This window comes from Solanum dulcamara, chromosome 11, assembly GCF_947179165.1.
Source record: "Solanum dulcamara chromosome 11, daSolDulc1.2, whole genome shotgun sequence".
NCBI lineage: Eukaryota > Viridiplantae > Streptophyta > Magnoliopsida > Solanales > Solanaceae > Solanum > Solanum dulcamara.
Genome location: NC_077247.1, coordinates 41,693,580 through 41,714,495, shown reverse-complemented (window position 1 = coordinate 41,714,495; position 20,916 = coordinate 41,693,580). Strand labels below are relative to the sequence as shown.

The window sequence follows — 20,916 nt, the reverse complement described above, 5'->3', positions numbered from 1 at the left end:
TTTATTTTTCTTAAGTAGTCATAGTTCAAGTCTGAGACCACTACGACTTTGGAGTAAATGTTAGTGTTTCATTAAGTGGAAGTTCAATGTAGAGCACACCTTCATTATGTATAGTAGTCTTCCTTCAACTGATAAACTCTCTTATATAATAGTAAAATGAGTGGGGGATTGTTAGTGTGACATTTTAATATTTTATTAAATTGCAATTTTACATTGCCACATTTTCTTTTGTTTCTGGCCATTGGCAGTTCCTTCAACTGATAAACTCTCTTATATAATAGTAAAATGAGTGGGGGATTGTTAGTGTGACATTTTAATATTTTATTAAATTGCAATTTTACATTGCCACATTTTCTTTTGTTTCTGGCCATTGGCAGTGAAAGTAATTGCCTTAGCAATTATCCATTGATAGCATCTAATGTCATCTTTACTCTATTTTGCATTAGTGCATATATTACTCAATCCATTATATTTTTTTAAAAACATAATTATCTCTAGTAAGTGGTGCACTAAATGATAATTTATTTTAACATAATTATCACTAGTAAGTGGTGCACTAAATGATAATTTCTTTTAATTAAATTATCACTAGTAAGTGGTGCACTAAATGATAATTTCTTTTAACAAAATTATCATGAGTAACTGGTGTACTAAATGTTAATGATGATATTCCATTATTTTTTCATCTTTTGAATGCTTTCCTCTCTAATAAATAAAGAGGTCTTTTTTGTTTTGAAATGTAAGAAAACATTGAATGCATTAAATTTGTCCAAAAAGAGAGTTCTTATTAGTTGTAGGGAGGTGTTCTTTTTTATAAAACTTTAAACTCAACTCTTGTCTAGAGTTTGTTGCGTTACACTTTGTGATAAAGTTGTTGTATCCTGGAAGGGACAAGTCAAGAGGATTATTGATGAACAGTTGAAAAGATTTATTATGATGGATTTGAATCTCCTTAAAGAGAGCGAAATATATGCGGATCAGCAAAAAAGTGAATTTATTTTCTTCATTTATTTTTCAATTATAATTTGTAATCTTATAATTCACCCTTCTTATCTGACCAGTGGCGATCAACCCTCATGTCAAAAGTATCATACAAATCAGCATTCTGTTCCTTCTTCTTCAAGGCAACTACTTCTACTGCAGTCGCCTCAATACCTTCCTTCTTCCAAATCTTCTCCTGCAACTCCCTCTCATTCTTGGCATCAAGCTTCTTCTGCTCCCTTCTATCGATCCCACCAAAGTGTGGGTGGGTTTCGTGAGGGTTTTGGTAAAGAGGGTTCACGTCACGAGAGGTGTCTTCAGTGTTCTGCCAGCCGAAGGATAATCGGAGTTTCGCACTTGATATAATCACCCGCCTCCTGGGTTTCTTAGATCCCAAATATTGCTCATGGATAGCTTCAAGTTCCTTCTCTGCTGGATTCTCCAATCGAACTCTCTTTGGTTCCTTCACTCTATCTTTGTCTCTTTTCTGGTTGTCGGAGGAAGGGAGGTTGTACTTAACCTGAAGAAGTTCGTGGCGGCTTCCTGAAGGGCTAACTGCTCTCTCTGTGCTTTGGTGAGGTAAACCGGCTTCTTGGACGAATCCGGTTCGATGGTTCTTTCAGAGATGGTCATCGCTTTACATGCCGGGATGAAGGGGATCAGTTTGGGGAAGAAGCGAAGTTGGGAACTATTTATAAGGCACAACCGACATAAGAGGATTTGAAATTTGGCGCTGATTTGGGCGCGAGAGCAAAAACCTAACCAAAATAGGAAATAACTAACTAATTAAAGGAAGGACTAAAAAGGGAATACACAAACATTTTTGGAAAGAAATTTCAATTATCTTAGAAGAAGAAAATAAAATTATACTATCTCCGTCTCATATTAGTTGTGATGTCCAAATTATGTATTATAAATAATTATTTCAAATTAGTTGTCCATTTACCAAATTAAGACAAAATTAATTTTAAAAAATTTCATTTCACCCTACAATTAATTTTTGTTTTTTGAAAGCCTAGACAAGCTTATAAGTTTCAAAAAGTTTTTGTTTTCAAAAGAATGGTTAAAGGATAAATTAGTAAAATTATCTATTTTATTTATGATTTCTTAAGGGATAGGTAAAGGAGAAAATTGACAATTAATATGAGATCGAGGGAGTAATTACTTAAGAAGAAAGTATTAAAGATGATCCTAATAAATTATTCTCTCCGTTTTTATTTACTTGTCAAATTTTGACTTAGCACATTTATTAAAAAACAATGATTAATATAGTGAGTTTTTCATTTTACCCCTATTTATTGATAGAGTTTAAAACATATTTACTCACTGCATTTTTTAAAGATATTAACTCAATGTTAATAAATTGAGGGTATAATAGGAAGAAAAAAAATTGTCCTTTCTTGATTTGTCAAAAATGACAAGTAAAAAAAATCAAATTAGAAAATATTTGATAAGTAAATAGAAACGGAGGGAGTATGAAAATTTCATGATAAATTGAAAGAATTAAGAAACTTTTGACTGGATCACTTGCTCTTGCTTGACTACTAAGCTGCCATTTCCCTGGGATCTTTGTAATCACTTTCGTAACTTTTTATTTTCTTAATTCATAATTGTGGTGTTCGGATCAACTTCATGTCACACCCTTGGTGCGACAACTTCCTTTAACTTTAGGAAGATTAATTGCGCACTTATTCCCACCCTTTTTAAGCTTCATTGGACTCGAATTAACTTCCATTTAGAAGCCAACGATGGTTGAATTTGTAGCTTCATACACAAGATCGACATTGTTGGCTTCTAAACAGAAAGAAAGAACCCTTTTAATGTTAACAAGATCGAAGTATGCATTTATCTTTTAAAGTTTCTGTTCTTTCCCGTTTAGCTTCAGCTCATTTGCACTTTTAAGACTTACAAAGAGAACAACATACCCAGAATTACAGAAAATATGGAAGTTTAAGCCTTCACTGCCACAACTAGAAAAGCTACTATTCATATTTGTTCAAAGTGTTATTTTATTTACCAATACATGCATACAATAATACATAATGAACAAAATTCCAATCGACATTCAACACTTTTGGTAAGACTAGGACAAAGAAATATGCTGCAGACCCATCAAACTTTAATTAAAGTTTAAAGGACAAACTAAGTGCTACAGAAAGTTAGAAACTATGTCAAAACTTATTAACAGAAACTCTTAATTACATTCAGAGGTTACATGAAATGTGAAGACTTCAATAGTCAGGGATTGAAGTAAAATGAATAACCTTGAGCATCTCTCCAAGAATTATATGCAATTCACGTCTCATAAAAACCTGCAAGTGATTATTGATTGTCAAAGATGATTGTTGGAATCAACTTAGGGAAAAGTGAAGAAAGAGCATAAATGAAGAACTAATATGCAACAAGAAGTGTAGTCGGTATTAGACTCAGAATGTTTAAACAACAAAATGATAAATACATTCTTGGTCAACAAGGATAATTTGATAAACATATAACAAGGTTGCATTCTAAATCAATCAACAAAAATATAATGGTGTGTGCGTGTGTGTGAATGTATACATATCTCAAAGTTTGTCAAATTTGTTTCATTGTGCATCTCATGAGTCCAGAACTTTTCCTGACCTTTTGAATCTATTGTTACAACACATTACATTGCTGGGATAATTACCAAAGGAAGAGAAGAAATGCCAGTTCTACAATGTATCTTTAAGTCAAAAGTTAGGTGGTTTTGGCCATCAATGCATCTCAAAACTCTTGGAGGATTGACTGTTTTAAAAGTTATTTGGGTAAAATTTGATTGATTTGGGATTTTCGTCAATGCAGGGGTACAGGTGTAAAGTTTATTAACGGTAAGGGTATCAATAACTTAAAAATCTAACTAAGGGTAAAGTCAACTAACAAATAAAAGTTGAGGGGTAATTTTTTACCCGTTTTCCTTTTCTTTATAACCATTTTCTGGCATATACTTATACATTTGTTACTCAATCACCAACTTTTGTCAGTATCACACCAATTCCATCACGAACAGCCTTTTTCCAGCATTTGGTAATGAATTTTGACTTGTTAATGAGAAGCCTTTCAAAATAGTATAGTACCACTGCACTGATCTCCTTGCATTTTTTTTAATACAAATTGACTGTAAAGGAAAATGGGGTCTTTTAAAGTTGTAGAATTGTCCCTAATTAACTTTAAGGCACTGGTCATGAGAACACTTTTGTTCAGTGCAAATTGCCTTCAAACTCTACCTTGAGAATGATTGTTAACTCTTCATCAGCTTATGTATAGAAGTTCACAATTGACTTCACTCTCAAACTACTGGAAAGGTAAGCTCACTATTATGCTCTATACTTTCAGGAAACTCCTGTACTTCCTTCCCAGATCAGACACTGTTTAAAGAGAAGGAATACAACGTAGAGCCAACCCCACAACCTTAAAGTAGCCTTAAAGAGTATCAGAAAGCTTGCAAGTAATGAAGTGGAAATGGTCCAGGAAGAAACATCTGATGAATTCTTCCATGGCTTTCTCACAATTGTCACTCTTGGTTCTTAAACAATAAGAACCGATTCTCTGATACCAACACTTCCATGGCTTTCTCACAATTGTCACTCTTGGTTCTTAAACAATAAGAACCGATTCTCTGATACCAACAATTCCTACGCCTGTTGAGCATGTAACTGATTGTGAAACGACATAACAGAGAGAGATCTTAAGCTTATATAACAAGAAGCTAGAATAGTTCACTGACATAAAAGTGAATGAAGGTGCTAATGAATCATCCTACAGAAGCAGCCATGCAAGCACTATCAACAGTAAATACACTAACAGAGGAATTGCTGAAAGCCTTGTCATGGAAAAATCCACACTCCAGAAATATCTTTCCAGTTCTTCAGTTGAACTTTAAGAGACAGAGACAGAGGTACAACAACAACAACATACCCAGTGAAATCCCACAAAGTGGGGTCTGGGGAGGTTAGAGTGTACGTAGACCTTACCACTACCTCGTAGAGGTAGAGAGACTGTTTCCGAAAGACCCTCGGCTCAAATGGTAAAGAAACAAAAAGGGTCACCAGGAGAGAACTCCTTATAAAGAACGACATAGTCCAAGAGAATCATTCAGCAAAATATGAGAAAGAGAATAAACAAGACAATGAAATATATGGAACATATTTTATCAAGAAGATGCTGAAAAACGATCAGCCAAATTTAAGAGCTCCAACACTCCTAATGCAGATGTCATCGAGTCTGTCTCAAGCGAGAGGAAACTCCCTCAGGTTGAAATCTATACAAAGTACTAGAAAATAATTGTTTATAAGTTGAAGATACTCAAAAGTTACCTATCAAAGATATGACTTGAAAGATTAAGCTCATCAAAGGATTTGCTCATTATAATAGTCAAATATGATCTTTTTGAGAAAATATAGTCAAATATAATCATGTAGTTAAAACGTGAAAGCAATCCCTATAAAGTATATCTCTTTTCCTTCTTTTAATCATGGTGTTGTTTACGACAGTGTATGCGCACCTCTACAAAATTTGTTGTCTTATTAGGCAACTCTGGCACCAAGACTTAGGTAGATGGAAGGAAATCATCTTGCATTCTTTTCTTTTGCTGCTTCTAGGTTTGAACTCTAGTCTCCCGTTGTTTTCAACCCACTTCATTGATCATAGGTCACACCCTTAAGTACCCTCAATTAAGTATATTCTTTGGGAGTCTTCTTTTAATGGGCCATTAGGTTTCCATCAATCATTCCCAGATCACACTCAAGATTATAATGCAAAAAGAAACCAAATAAATAGGCAGTTAACCGGAAGGAATGAAAACTTAAAGGAATAGCTTTGTTGTTCTTCTTCAAGTCATGGTTAGTTTTCATCGTTTCTTTCCCATCCTATGATCTATAAATAAAATGACACTTCATGTTACCGATGACAAAAAGATTGATGAGAGATATCACATATACAGAAAGCACATAGTGTTTCTTCTGCTTATTGATCATTTGTAGCATGTTTTGCACTATAACTAATTAAAGAAACTATGGTAGCACAATAGGTAAATGCTGCTAAGACAAACGTGAAGTTCTAATAACAAATAAGTCAGTTGGTGCATGATACATCCATGTTCACAAAAAGATTTACATTGAGGCGCCCAATGGTTACAAACACTTTTTATGCATCGAAAAGGTGCCCAGCAGAAAATATTGGAATCCGATTATTTAAATTCCCCGCATGAAAAGGTAGAGAATGACCCCTCTTCTGGGTCCCAATTCCCAAAGTGCAAGGATCCTATTAAAATATCTAGTTCTTTAAAACATCATATGACAAAGTACTCCAAGAATAACCTCAAATGATTTTGGGTCACTATGACCTCTCAACATTCCTGAAGATCTCATTATATTAAGGGTACAAGGGGTTGACTACCTCATTGGAGGATATATCACTAAACACCTAGGTTTTAATATTGTTGTAGGTCCTAAAAATGTTTCAAAGGAGAATTCATCCTCAAGGATTAAAGATGAGAACAATCAATTGAAAGATGAAATTAGAATATTTCCTGAAAGGTTTGCAATTCTGGACCCTGGAGCAAATGGTGCAATTGATAAAAGTTTCCTCTAGCTTCCATGCCAAAAAAAATAAAAAAATTGATGCCTTAAAGTATCTCCAAGTGGTACAAATTATGATGTTTTACCAGCGATAAAGAGTACTAGATTAAAATGGCCACTGATTGCAAGTAAAACCGTATAGAATTACAGTCATTCTTTTCTGTTGTTGCGTAAACATACTTATGTGCCATCATCTCACTCCTTTGTCTCAATTGGTAATTCAGACTTGGTGATGGAGCTCTAGACGACAAAATGTTCAAGAAAGTGTGTGCTAATTGATCCTTTGCACGTCTACTGTAAGAGCTATACATGGTAATATATACAACTAATAAGTAGGACTATTTATTATGAAGGTGTGAGCAAAAGTTAACACAGAAGAACAAAGGGCTACAATCATTAAGTTTGATCAGTTGTTGAAATGCTAATAATTATTGAATTTAGTATTCTTGAGAAGAAATGGACATTAGACCTAGTTACAACCCCATAAGCTAGCTCGGGAGTATTGTCTGAGATCGTATAAGGAGATGAGTGATGACAACAACTCATTTCCTCCATCAATGTGGACATTGAAATTTCTCATGCTAAGACGTTCTTTAAATTGATCATCTGATGGTGAGGATGCAATAATTATCTCTGCTTGCGAAGTTAAACTTTCTAGATATTAACTAATAAAAAAAGAAACTTAGTAAATGTTAGAAATGGTATTGTGTAGATATATCTTCTTTTTTTATCAAGCAGTAGATATATATATCTTTTATCACAACTAGAGAGAATACTGTGTGATAGCCTGATAGATAACTGAAAGAGCATGAAGATAAAGAGGCTGCATAGCGTAGCCATACCTCATATAATGCATCAGAAAATGATTGTTGGGAACATTATAAATTCCGAGTATTAAATGGGTAGTGGCTCTCTTTTAAGTGCTCCTCCCATTTCCATCCTCCAAGATTGATCTACCAAAGATGCCAACTCCCTAGAGATTACCATCAATGCGGCTATTAGAGAAGAAACCAAACTTTTAATACAATAAGAACTCAAGGTACAGATATCTCATTTTCACTGTCAGTTGCGGATCAGTTAAATGTCAATATCAAGAACCAGAGATGAATTGCTAAGAAAATAGGAGTACCAGAAACAAAATGATGATTTATGTCTTCCAATTAAATGCTATCATTTGACTATGCTAAGTTGAGAGTTGAATGTAGTTCTACCTCACTTATGAAAGAGAGTGGCCAACACTATTTTTCTGAATCCTTCAAGGATAGCAGTGAAAAATATAGCCGGCCAACTAGTTTTGCGTAGAGGCACAATTGATTGATTAATCTTTTACTCAGAAATTGCCAACTGTGAAAGCATAAAAGCATATCCTTACAGCGTCTACCCCTTCTATTTCAAATTGATTGTTTTGGTTTTCCCTTTTTTCTTTAATAAGTTTTCACCTTTTATTGAAACAATTAAAAGTTTGACACACTCAGATTTTACATTTTCAATATTTGAAGAATTAATCTGCTGTTTGCCTGTTTTTATCTTCTTTTTTAAGATCAAGAAATCTGTACAGAGACAACGCTTTGGGCCAACCGCAGCCCTCAAAATTCTGGGATGATGTGCCCACCCCTCTACCATTCTCCACTTATTATTGAACTTAGTTCGCTCGGCATGGGGCTCAAACTTGTGAATCAAGATACAAGTCCCTCAAACTTTGCCAATTGAGCTGACACGGGGAGGCATCTCTTTTATGGCTGTTTCTCATACAGAAATACACATATTATCGATAAAATATAAATCCAGTGCTTTTATATTTTAAAATCGTATAAAGCAAACAAGACATGCAATTTGAAACAGAGAGTAACCAAATATTTCCTTATCATGATACTTAATATCACAATAGGACAACCAAATTTGACCAAGGAAGTGGCAAAGGAACATGCAGCATGTATGGTAGTCGCACGGCAGGAGTTCGAATCCTGACTGATGAGCCAAGTCTAGTGGAGAAGGGTATAGGAGAAAATCCCATTATCCACCAAGTCTTGAAGTGGCAAACAACGGACTCTCAGTTATCAAGAAAAAGGTACAGGGAGTCGGTGAAAAGTTTCCAGAGTTCACAAGTTATGGCTAAATGACTTCCTTCAAGACTCCACTAGAAAATGTCGACTAAATTTTCTCGATATCTATAGAAACCTCGAGTGAACAATATTAGACATCTAGTATGGTGATCCATTTCCAATAAAATAACATATGTGAACAACAATAACAAATGGACCAAATCAGGAACTTACTTGAGGTCATGGCTGACAACAAGTAAAGTTAGCTCCTTCTTTAGATTCTTTAACAATTTCGCCACATCTGCACGAGCCTTCCAATCTGCAACAATAAATAATGAACTTTTTTAGACACTGAGGTTAGGTACTCAAATATAGTTGAAGTTGAGACCAAAAATACAAAATAATGTGTCCATCTAATAACTTATCTATATTTAAAAACAACTAATTCATTTATTTTAAAAAGACTAGGCTAGCTATATCATACTAAACAAAAGAAATTAGTAAAATAAGCTTTCCAATTTTTATGCGAATGGCTTCACTCCATAGAACAGTCCTGACGCTCAATACCACAAGCAAGCCTCGCTACCATTATACTACATGCAATCCAACAGAGGTATTATCTAATCGGCAAGCTCTTGAACTTCGTTTGTACCAACATAGCAAAGAATTAACTATACAAAAAAATTCAAAATAGCCCTGGTAACCATATTAGCAAAAGCAAATATGAGAGCTAGTACACGGATAACAGAAAGAGCGTTTTAACACAACAATGTTTTTGTACATCGATGTAACCATTTGGAGAATAAGATAAGATAGCCCAACAAGGAACTCTGAGCTTCTACAAGAAGAAGAAAAAAAATTGTTTTTAAGTGAAGCCAAAGAAGAGTTCCTCTAAAATAGATGTAGAGATCCCGCCCTGGTTGCCTTTAGTTCTGGAGAATTAGATAATGCAACCTAACATAGAATATTAATATTCTATGGCAGAAAGATTTACATATTTCAGCATATTCTTCATAAAGTAAAAGCAGAGTAGCATAACCCGTGACTCTATTCTTTAGATTACCAAAGCTAATTCCTCATCCTATTCTTACTTGTTTGTCGTTAATAACAGCTCAGCATATAGGGTTTACTAAGAGTTTACAATCTTGGTGCTTCGGTCATAAGATAACAAGTTAGGACTTTTGTAAGAACGGATTACTCTACAGAATACGGAAGATAGAATCAAGACTTCAATAACCATGGTGAGAAAAAGGGCTGTTCATCAAATATAACAAAAGTAAACTCCTTGTGCAGGCATATCAATTCCCTCTGTACCCTTTCAACTTTAACCTAGAAATCACAACTATTCTGGTTCTGTAAAACCAGAACTCTTGTTGCACTAAAAGCATACATACGTGGGAGAAAAACAAACTGATGAATAATCAAATACCTAATAAGGGAAAAACATTAAAGAGGAGAAAAAAACGGTAATCCAAAAAATAAAATGAAATAGATCATAGAAAGCTTCTTCATACCAAGACCAGCAAGAGGCTCATCCAATATTAATAAGTCTGGTGTTTGAACCTGTGCAAAGAGAAAACATATTAACAGACAGATGATCAACCAAAATATCAATAATATTTTGCACACAAATAGGCATATGCATGTTTATACAAATGCACATATACACTTCCTGTTTTTCATAGATGAGAAATCCTTACTAACTGAATAGCGAGGGCTAGCCGACGTTTGTAGCCACCACTTAATGAATGGGGATCCTTATCCAAAGATATTCCTGTTAGACCAACCTAGGAGTTATCAACCACATAAAAAGCTGTCATGATTAGCTGGAAAGCAGACGAGCTTTTCTCTTTTCGAAGAGAAAATTAAATGACAGTTTAAATCACACTTAAAAGGAATATACCGAGGTAATGGCTTTTTGAAGTCTAGAAGTAAGAAGCTCTCTTAATTGTAGGCCACCTTTTTGTCTTGGCCACCCAAATGTAACTTCATCAAGAACAGTGTCCGCAACAAAGTATCTGTAGAACAGTGAAACAGACAAAATCAAGTTAAATAAACTGTTGTTGGAACCAAAAAGAACTGTTTAAACTTTATATACCTACCTAACACATTCAATACTCACTTTACCAATATGTATGTAAATATATAAATCTATACTCATGTAATTAGTACCAGAATTGAGAGGTAAACAAATAGTGTTTAGATAATGCAATGCTGATGATTCATACAATCTGCACCAGGAATAAATTGATAATTGGAGGAGCTTTTGTCTTTTCAGTAAAAACAGCATATGAAAATGCATTATGTTTAATATGAACCTCAACATTAAAATTGCATTGTGTGGCAAAGAACATCCTAACAGTGCATGAAACACACAGTCAAGAAATGAGTACCTCTCAGGAAATTGGAAAACAATGCCAACTCTTTCAGGTTGTAAGGGTTCAGGAGACTTAATCTGTTCACCATCATCACTATATCTTTGCACATATATGGAACCTGACGTTGGTTTGCTTAACCCTGCAATCAGCTGCATGGAGAAGGTCAAAGATAAAGAGTGGCCTGAACAAAGTACCTTTTGGAGGTTGGACGAGAGAAAAACTAAAATGAATTTGAATACAAAAGCCAAAATCAAAAGGAACACCTGCAATAAAGTAGTTTTTCCACTGCCACTCCGTCCAAATATCAAGCCAAAACTACAAAAGATCCATGTCAAATCCACACAGAGCCTCTTCAAATGCATATCAGCATTTGAGATTCTAGTTTATTTGTAGTGATACTGTTCCATAAACAACTTCATCTGTTTTTACATATCTTATTAACAGTTAGGACATTCAAAAATCTTATGAAACACTGGATTCGATATCATGTATGCTTCTACCCAATCAAGAAATGGACAATGTAATCTCTAGTTAGCTCTCAGCCAGGATCAGCTGGAAAGATGACAAAGGACTTCTATCGCAGTAATGGAATGCAGTGCATTTGAATTTTAGCAACAGACTGTACCTTTTCTCAGGGATGGAAAGGCTGACTTGACTCAATAGATCGATTTTGGTCCCTGGAGGTCGATAAGAGACATCCCTGATCTCCAAAACCCATAAAAAAAGAAAAAGGTTCCACATCTATTATTACCACCTCCACTATACAACCACAATATGCTCAACAATCTCTGGACAGCCAAAACAGATAAATTATAAAGAAAAAAACTGACAGAATTAAAGTTCAGCATGTTGCATGCCTTGTTAGTTCAGATGGAACAAGAGTTATTAGGAATACCTGCTTCTAATACTTATTAACCTCTAGGAGTATGGAAGGTTGAAGAGAAATCATTTGGCAATTCAATAAAAAATTGTTGAACGACTTTCTGGTTAAAAAGTGCATGTGACAGAATAAGGTCTCACCAACTAATTAACATAAGTCCTTTCTCCACCAGTCCAGTGGCGGAGCCATATGCTACGAAGGGGATTCAATTCGTCTGGAAGTTAGACTACGCAAATAGGTGAAAAATATGTTTTCTTGTTCAAAAAAAGTTCCCCTACACATAAGAGTAGTACAGGTTCAAATCAGCGTGTCATTTTTGTATTTATTTATTAATTTTGAATCCCCTTATCAGAATTACTGGCTTAGCCACTGCCATCACCTAGAAGAAGAAGGAAAAAAAAAAGAGGAAGCTTGTGATACATCCGTTGCTTCTGTTCGTATATAGATGATAGGCAAGCAAACACTTACAGGAATCATTTTTTCCTAAAACCAGGATAAGATATAGTACTAGAAAACAGTACAAAATAAAGGCAATAAAGAAATGGAAAGGTAAAAGAATAGGGCTATACATCGAAAGAGGAGTAATCGCAGGAAACGGACAGTGCTTGCGCCTTTCTGGAATAGAAATGAGAAAATTCAGCTGACAATTGTGAGATTAAAAGGTCGACTTCCGACAAGAATCGGAGAAAAAAGTAAAGAAGAAGGAGCAAGACTTGCCTGAATCGCTGGTGAGGATAAGAAAACGTTGATGATGGTCTTCCAAAAATGGAGCTGGAAATCAGTAGAGACGACGAGGGAAGTGAAACGCTTCCCATTTTCTGATCTCTGGAACAAAAATGTGCATAAATTTGAGGAACTTGACCCAAAATCTATACTGCTTTGTTGGAGTTCACCCAGTATCACTCGCAATGTCTGCCTGTAACACACGTTTCTCACAAAAACCGTAAAATTTAAAAGGGCAAAATTAGAATTAAAAAATTATTAAAATGGAAAATAAATACTTTTTAAACGAATAAAAATAAAAGTAGGATAAATAAATTAAAACGAATGAATTATTGGTTATTTATGTTTTTAAATTCTAAATCAAACATCCTATTAACTTTAGAAAAATGATCAAAAATATCTTTAAACTACGTGAAACTAAACAAATATGCCCTTAGTTAATAGTAGGTTTAAAAATGTCATTATCGTCAATAGTTTGATTTAACATGTTTAAAATTTGGTCCAAAACTATACATATTGTTACTTAATGGATTAAATGTCTTTTATTCAAATAAATATATTATTTTCTTTCTTTTTAAACACAATCTTTTTCTTATGGTGATTTTTTTTAATTAGAAAATGTTTATCCTACTTCAACTTGAAAATTTTATTGTTATCTAATTAAAAATTAATGACGGAGTTACTATGATCTTATGTATATATATGTGTGTGTGTGACTTATATTAGCAATTAAAATGCCACATGAAATTATTTTATTTTAATTGTTAAAATGAGATTTAGAAGAAGAAAATATTATTTTCTATTTATTTATTATATAAGGTGATTATAAAAGAAAAGAAACAAGAGTTGAGTTCTTTAATCGTAATATTTTTATCACGAATAAAATATGTTTAAAAAGAAAAGAAAAAATACTAATATATTTATAAGGAAAATGGTATTTTTGAGTAACAATAAAGATATTTTTGGATCAAACTATCAACTAGAGCATTTTTGATCAAGTTTGCAAAATTTAAGGATGTTTTGATCTTTTTTCATTAATTTTATACTTAAATTACTTATCTCCTAGCCATCTACTAAATATGATAACTTATAACGGCAAAGGGACATATTTGCCCTTATACCCTCACAAATAAGTCATATATGTCCTTGTACTCAGTCATATTTACTCATACAACGTTAAATCTCCATGTCATCAATACATTTGCTTGTGTACTCTCAAGAGGATCATATTTTCCCTTGTGCTCTAAAAAAGGGTTATATTTATCCATACGACATTAAATTCACATGTTTCACCTTAATCTTTTTATGTGATTTACAGGACATATTTTTTTCAATTATATCTACTAGCCCATTTATAGGAAAAAAATATAATTAGTCCATTTATTAATAAGTTATTAGCCCATTTATTAATAAGTTATTAGCCCATTTATTAAATAAGTAAGTAAACTAATTGGGGGGAAATATGTCCCGAAGGATCCACGTAGGAAAATTAAGGTGAGACATGAGTATTTAACGCCATAGAAGTAAATATAATATTTAGAGTATACAAGAATAAATATGATTCAAAATTGGATGAAGAGGACAAGTGTGTTGAGGACATGTAGATTTAATATTGTAAGGGTAGATATAACCTTTTTTGAGAGTATAAGGGAAAATATAACTCCTTTCTAAGAGTATAAGGACAAATATTTTGATGACATAAAAATTTAACATTATAAGGATAAATATGACCATTTCTGAAAATATAAAAATAAATATAACTCTAAAATTGAATGAAAAAAATAAATATACAAATATAACCCTTTTCTATAATTATAAAATATGATTTAATATCTGAATAACTCACGTTACAAATCAGCTAACAAACAATCCTCTAAGTACCTGCCAAATTGGCTCTTGAATAAGTGAGATGTGCGACTCAGTGGGGTAGATGAAGAATACCAGAATATCTTATCCGAAGACCAATCATCAGGCCAGCATATATTTTCAGAAAGATGCAATTCTATCTTAAAACATAAATTTTCGCATCGTAATTATATTCCCTGAAAGTTACACTCTCTATGATTGCATCCTCTGCTTTTCATTCCTTATCGATCATGTTTTATAATTTTCATTTTTTATTTGTATAAATTAATCTAAAATAGGAGAAGGGCTAGCATTATTAACCAGCCAATTCATGATCCATTTCATTAACAGTAACGTTGATGGTGGAAATTAGCTTATTTGGATTGATTTATTTTTAAGCAGTTTATAAGTTGAAAATTATTTATAAGTTAAAAAAAAAAAAATAGATGCAGGCCAACTCTTTTTTTTGACTTATAAGCTGTTTTCAACTTATAAACTGTTTAAAATAAGTTCATCCAAATAAATTCAACTATTTATTGAGGCTTATTTTAAACTAAGTTGGTCAATCAAACAATCAAAAAAACTGAAAATAACTTATAAGTCAATCCAAACGGCCTCTAAACTCATGTTGATAAAGACACTGTTCTTATCCAGTTACATGCAACTACAAAATTGAAAAGCAAAATTGATTCTTATGTGATATTATTGAAACATCGCATGCCAGTTAAAATGATGCAGAAATTAGATGAGAATCACGCAAGGGCTCCCTGAATTTATGCAAGATGCACTAATAACTAGTCAAAAAGTTTTACTTAGCGGTGTCTACTCAAGCATTAAAACATGTTTCCAAATAAATCATTTACACCTTAAATATGATCAGAAGTTAGTAGCGGAGCTACTAATTTAGCTGAAAAAGTACACTATAAGGCTAATAATATAGTAGATGTTGAAATTTATATCTTTATGTATTGAATCATTTTAATGAAAATTTTGTTTTCATCATGATTGTTTTGTAAAATGCAGAGGCGAATTTACATGTAAAATATGGGGTATTTGAATTTGTAATCTCTCCTATCCGTACATAAAATTAGATATTTTATGTATATTTATTTTCTGAAATTGATAAATATTATATGTCGTTGAGTTATTTACCTAGAGGACCAGAGATCAATTCTCACTTACTACAAGTTTCCTTCTCTCTCTCCTTTTTTTTTAAAAGTGGAGCATCTATGTTCTAGAAATCCTAAATTCGTTTCTGATAACCTGAAATAGGGAATCATGCATTTATGCTTGTAGATATTTATAATATAAAACTTTTATTGTTTAGCTACTATTAGCAGTGTTGGAATCGGGATTTTCAATAAATTGGTTCAAAATCTGAATAAGTAGACACATGAACTAGCTGGATGGAGTTCGACATCTATTATTTATACATATAAAATTATTTTAACTATATATAAATAGTATAATTTACAATGTGGCTCCGCCCCCCCCCCCCCCCCCCTATTGGTAGTCTTGAAAGAAACACATGTTAGAGAAAAAAAGAAAGATTCCATAATAATTAATTAAGCGCAGACGAATGAATATAGCTATAAGGACAATATAATAGTAGCTAGCTTATCATGAGTATATCAACTTGCAATAATGCCATTAAACAGTTCATATTCAATTAAATTATCTAAATATCTGCTCATTTTTCTACTATATAAAGACCTCTTGATCGCCTCTCTGTGAATAGCAGTAGTACAGAGAACTCAAAACAAATATCTAGCTAGTAAGCTGTAATTTACTAACAAAATAATACAAGGAGAAAAATGGAATCGAACCGCAAGCGACTAGGGCTCATCAAAGGGAAGCTAGGGAAACTAGTGAAGTCTTCAGCGATTCAATTTGGGAGCAGCAGCAGCAGGGTCCCTAGTACTTGTCCCTCCGAGGGATTCATCGTAAAACAAGTAATGGACCGTCCTTCAACTATTCATCATCTTCATCGACATCAGAATCATCAGCCAATTAAGCAAAAATTAGACCCTTATAATCCAAATAGTACTACCTTCTCATCATCAAGTAGTACTAGTACTGCGGCAGTAGATTTCATACAGAACCAAGAGCAAGTGACCATTCCACATAAGCCCAAAATTTCTTTTTACGTTCCACCTGATCAGAGTACTGATAGTGAGTACTCTAATAGTAGTAACAGTAATAGTAGTACTACTACTATTACTTATTATGCCAACACAATACTGGACAACGAAAGCGTAGATCTAAAAGCAGCAAGCTACATATCAAGTGTTCAGGAGCGTTTTAGGCTTGAACGTACTAATTCAGAACGTAAGGCGCAGTGTTTTTAACATTCTCACAAGGATGTGTTGCAGTAAGCTGTACCCAGACTTGATTTATAAAACAGGACTTGCTATATGCACCTATATATGTGTCTAATTAAAGAAGTATTGTAGTAGTACTTTTAACTTTAAATTAATTTAAAGACTTCAAAATGATCAAAGATTTGATGGAGAACGTAGTAGTAGTTTTTATTGTATGTAGTATGAGTTACTTCGTCTCAATTTACGTGGCACTATTTGATTGGACACGAAATCTTTTGCTTAAAACATGTAGGGTAATTAAATAATTCATAAATATTCATATATATATATATAATTTCTACAATAGAATCTTCTTCATTTTAGGTTTAATTAAATTATATATAAAAGCGAATTAAAAAAAACATATCTACGCCGATTCTTATTTACTAAATCAAATTTAAAATTTGATTAATTTATTGGAATTGATAAAATAATGGGTACATACAGAAATTTAGCGATTTGATTATAATTCAATTAATGACTGTTATAAATAAAAAATTCATATTCTTTAGTCATTGAAAAACAATTCGTTGGGCAATCTATAAATTCTCTCTTCTTGGAGCGCCTAGGCACAACTAGTTGGTTAGCCCAATTGCAGTTAGCGAATAACTATTTTACTCTTTTTTCAAAACATAAAGTACTCCTACTATCTTAGTAGTACGAGTACATAGTTATTTTATAGGAACTACATTTTGCACTAATCACGTATATAATACAAATCCTATATTAATATATGTTCTATTTGATTAATTTTATATAGTACATGCACTCATGAGTGGACCCACCTTATCTCAAGGGATGTCGTGCTTCCTTGAAAATTTTTAGTATTATATATATAAGAATCTGAAAAAATCAGAATATAAGTAGAAATATAGTATTAATGGCACTGCTTGAACAAGTGAACTTCCTTGGCTTGTTGGTTGAGTTTAATCCTTCTCTGATAAAAGTAAATTTTGTAGGAATTCAAACCTACCACCTTCAATTCCTAGTCAATTATTTATTTTTAAATATCAACATCGCTTATAAAAAATTGTGTGCATGTATGCCATGGACTCTAACCCCTTCCAATGAACATAGGAAGACGTGAGAGTGAACCAAGACAGGCCGAATTAAAGCCATCGTCTTTTTTTTTTTTTTTCTTTTTGGAAACTTATACACAAAGCCAATTATACTTTCTGTCGACTTCCTCCATAAAGCAAAAGCCCCCAGTAAAATATCACATACACCATATACTTTCTTCTCTTTTTTAATACCATACGTGCATTTCACTCTCAAGTTTAGCATCGATCCTCTCCCTCCTTCTCCACTAAGGAAAAATCACTATATTATTGCCTTAAAAAAATATACCACAAAGAAGTAGCAAACAAGTAGAGAAATCATCAATTATAGCAAGAAAAAGTGCTAGATAATATAAAAGAATGGGAACAGATTGGGCGCCATCGGTGATAGCTGTGGGATTGTTCATATTATTGTCTCCAGGATTGCTATTCCAGTTGCCATCAAGAACGAGATTTTGCGAGTTCGGGAATATGTACACCAGCGGGATTGCAGTAATTGTTCATGCCATATTATACTTTTGCTTATTTACACTTTTGACTGTCGCTTTTAATCTTCACATATGGTCCGATTTTTCCTTCCCTCCTATTAAGATTTAGGAATTTTGAGTATCTTCTTGGGTTCTTTTGTCATATAGTTATATGTGTATACTACTTCACATGTAATTGTTAAAATGTTTAATTAATTCAGGATGCATGTTTATGAAGTTCATGCAAAATGAAATCAGAAACGTATGTCTGTAGGAAATTATTCGTGTTTTTTAGTACTATTGATTATGCCTGTGTTATCCTGTAAGTTTTATTTAAATGGTACAGGTATAGTATATGTGTTTGGAGATGAATTTATAATTTTGATTGTATTTATGGGTTTTGAATGATTTTAGAAAAGATAGTTTATTAGATTTTGATTAAATTATTTATATACAGTTTGAATACAAGTTTTGGCTAATGACTACAACTCTAGCATTGTCCTTGCATGAGCTACTCTGATAACATTGATTGTCTTGAGATTTTTGAATATTGAATACTCCGCTGCTTGAAAATCACTATTTTCTTACTGAAATTTTCCATTGATTAAAATATTTGTAGCCACTTAAATTCAATGGAAAATTTCAGTGAGAAAATAGTGATTTTTAAGCAGAGTATTCAATGAGAATTTATTTTTCACCGTACATTTTTCTATTGAGCTGATTCGATTGAAAATGGATAGAAAACAACACAAATTTTCGAGCGATTCGCAATGAAATAACCTTTATTTTAGATAATAAATTATATAGCATCAGATACGTCTGCTATTTCTAACAATTAACTGTGACTGGTTTATAATGTATAAAAAGACAAATTTCGATCTGTTCTTAAGGATCCAAACTAATAGCTTGATGATCTCAAGTGTTCCATATTAGCAGTACGTACTGAACTGCTAATATATACATATGACCACTTCTACTAATAGGAATTGGAGATTATTAGGCGCAGAAAATCATGGCCGTCTTAATTATAAGATCACTAAAACAATGGTTTGAGGCCCCATAAAACTCAAAATAAGGAAAAAATAAACCCTTTCTATAAAATTTGATGAGCCCCAATTTTTTTGATACGGCGCCTGAGAACATATTCAGAAAAATTGTAAATGATAGAGTTTACTTGAACAAAACACATTATATGGACAAATAAATGGATATGAGAAAGCAATAACAGAGAAGTGGTGCATAATACATATATTCTGACATACATAAATATGATGAAACAGAAGACATAGGTATAATATTAGCATACAAGAAGCACTGGTGGACGTGCCGGAGTGGTTATCGGGCATGACTAGAAATCATGTGGGCTCTGCCCGCGCAGGTTCGAATCCTGCCGTCCACGTTTGTAATTTTTATTTTCCTTTTTTGGCGTCTTATTCAAAATAACTTAATTATCATTTATTACAAAACTAGCCACTAGGCCATACTTGTTGCTAGAGTGTTGGCGATAGGATGTTCATGGTTCATTTTTGGGTCGGTTATTGATTAAAATCATAATCAAATCAGTTTTTAAATGTCTAAAATCATAACCAAATCAAGTAAAATAATAACCACCGGCTTGGTTATTGTCGGTTTGGTTCGGTTTTTTGGTTTATAACTAGCCGGGACAATTCAAATATTTTCTCTCCACATTCTTCAAATTTCTTATGAAGCTCTTTTTTCCTCACGGCCCCCAATGGCGAACTTTGTTGCATATTGAGGGAAAGACATGCTGATAGCAAATCAAGTGGACCAAACTTGCAACGTAGTTTAGATTTAAAAGAACAAGTCAAACAGAGGTTCCAAAATACAAACAACTTTGTCCATTAAAATGAAAAAAATACATATTTAAACTAAACTAACTAGAGAATCCATAATATAATCAATTTTATCTTTAATCAAATTATGAAAACTAATAATTAAAAGGTATAAATTTGTAATTATTTATTAAAAGCTAATATTATACATATAAATAATTATAAATTTTATGTATATAATTATCGGTTTGGTTCGGTTATTTATTCGGTTATTTTTTACTATAACTATAACCAAACCAAATATTATCGATTTTTCAAATTTAAAACCAAACCAAACCAAATGTCGATTTTTTTTATTCGATTTGATTAAATTTTTGGTTTGATTTTAATTTTAATCAAAACTGTGAACAACCCTAGTTGGCGATGTACATTCTCTCTTCCCCCTTCTTCTTCTTCTTCATTCTACTTCCTTTTTCTTCTTCATTCCTTCCTCCTTCCTTTTTACTCTTTCATGGTCAATCATTAAAGCTTTTGACAATCAATTTTAAAATTCGATCTGCCGCAAACGTGAATTGTTTTGAATGAATTATTTATCAAATGACTCGAAACATCGAGATGAGATCATATCTAAAATTTGGGACCGTTAGAGAAGATTTTGAATAGATCGGGATCGAAATTTTAAAATTTGACGTGCTACAATTGTTTTGAGTAAATTTAAGACTGTTTAGAGGCGATTTTTAAATTGGCCGGAGAAAGACTCACCCTGTAATGTATAAATATTGTATAAATATA

The 20,916-nt window shown here is 32.8% G+C and overlaps 2 protein-coding genes, 1 non-coding gene and 1 pseudogene across 4 annotated transcripts; 2 read left to right on the top strand and 2 right to left on the bottom strand.

Moving 5' to 3' along the window:
* Nucleotides 1–1,012: 1,012 nt before the first annotated feature.
* Nucleotides 1,013–1,625, bottom strand: LOC129873176 (DEAD-box ATP-dependent RNA helicase 21-like; annotated as a pseudogene).
* Nucleotides 1,626–2,941: 1,316 nt separating this feature from the next.
* Nucleotides 2,942–12,783, bottom strand: LOC129873175 (ABC transporter I family member 11, chloroplastic). 2 transcript variants are annotated; one of them, XM_055948208.1, is made up of 11 exons: nt 12,596–12,783; nt 12,448–12,489; nt 11,624–11,698; nt 11,262–11,313; nt 11,014–11,147; nt 10,524–10,638; nt 10,321–10,407; nt 10,135–10,183; nt 8,855–8,939; nt 7,421–7,551; nt 2,942–3,293 (listed from the first exon to the last, which is right to left on the bottom strand). In XM_055948208.1, the coding sequence occupies exons 1-10, from the start codon at nt 12,691–12,693 to the stop codon at nt 7,473–7,475; spliced, it is 816 nt and encodes a 271-aa protein (XP_055804183.1). In that variant the 5' UTR covers nt 12,694–12,783; the 3' UTR covers nt 2,942–3,293; nt 7,421–7,472. The 2 variants fall into 2 exon arrangements, with proteins under 2 accessions (XP_055804183.1, XP_055804184.1); XM_055948209.1 differs by lacking the exon at nt 11,624–11,698.
* A 5,026-nt stretch (nt 12,784–17,809) lies between these two features.
* On the top strand, nt 17,810–18,725 carry LOC129874103 (uncharacterized). The gene has a single exon (XM_055949330.1). The coding sequence runs from the start codon at nt 18,225–18,227 to the stop codon at nt 18,459–18,461; it is 237 nt and encodes a 78-aa protein (XP_055805305.1). The 5' UTR covers nt 17,810–18,224; the 3' UTR covers nt 18,462–18,725.
* Nucleotides 18,726–19,648: 923 nt separating this feature from the next.
* Nucleotides 19,649–19,730, top strand: TRNAS-AGA (transfer RNA serine (anticodon AGA)). Its single transcript has one exon. It is a non-coding gene; the product is annotated as a tRNA-Ser (tRNA).
* Nucleotides 19,731–20,916: the final 1,186 nt, after the last annotated feature.

Bases quoted from the DNA above. Each gene is read 5' to 3' on its own strand.
- LOC129873175 (XM_055948208.1), bottom strand. From the start codon at position 12,693: ATGGGAAGCGTTTCACTTCCCTCGTCGTCTCTACTGATTTCCAGCTCC. The intron at 12,490-12,595 runs GCAAGTCTTGCT...TATTCCAGAAAG, and splicing joins TATCCTCACCAGCGATTCAG to GCGCAAGCACTGTCCGTTTC. The intron at 10,639-11,013 runs GTACTCATTTCT...ACTGTTCTACAG, and splicing joins GTTTTCCAATTTCCTGAGAG to ATACTTTGTTGCGGACACTG.
- LOC129874103 (XM_055949330.1), top strand. From the start codon at position 18,225: ATGGGAACAGATTGGGCGCCATCGGTGATAGCTGTGGGATTGTTCATA.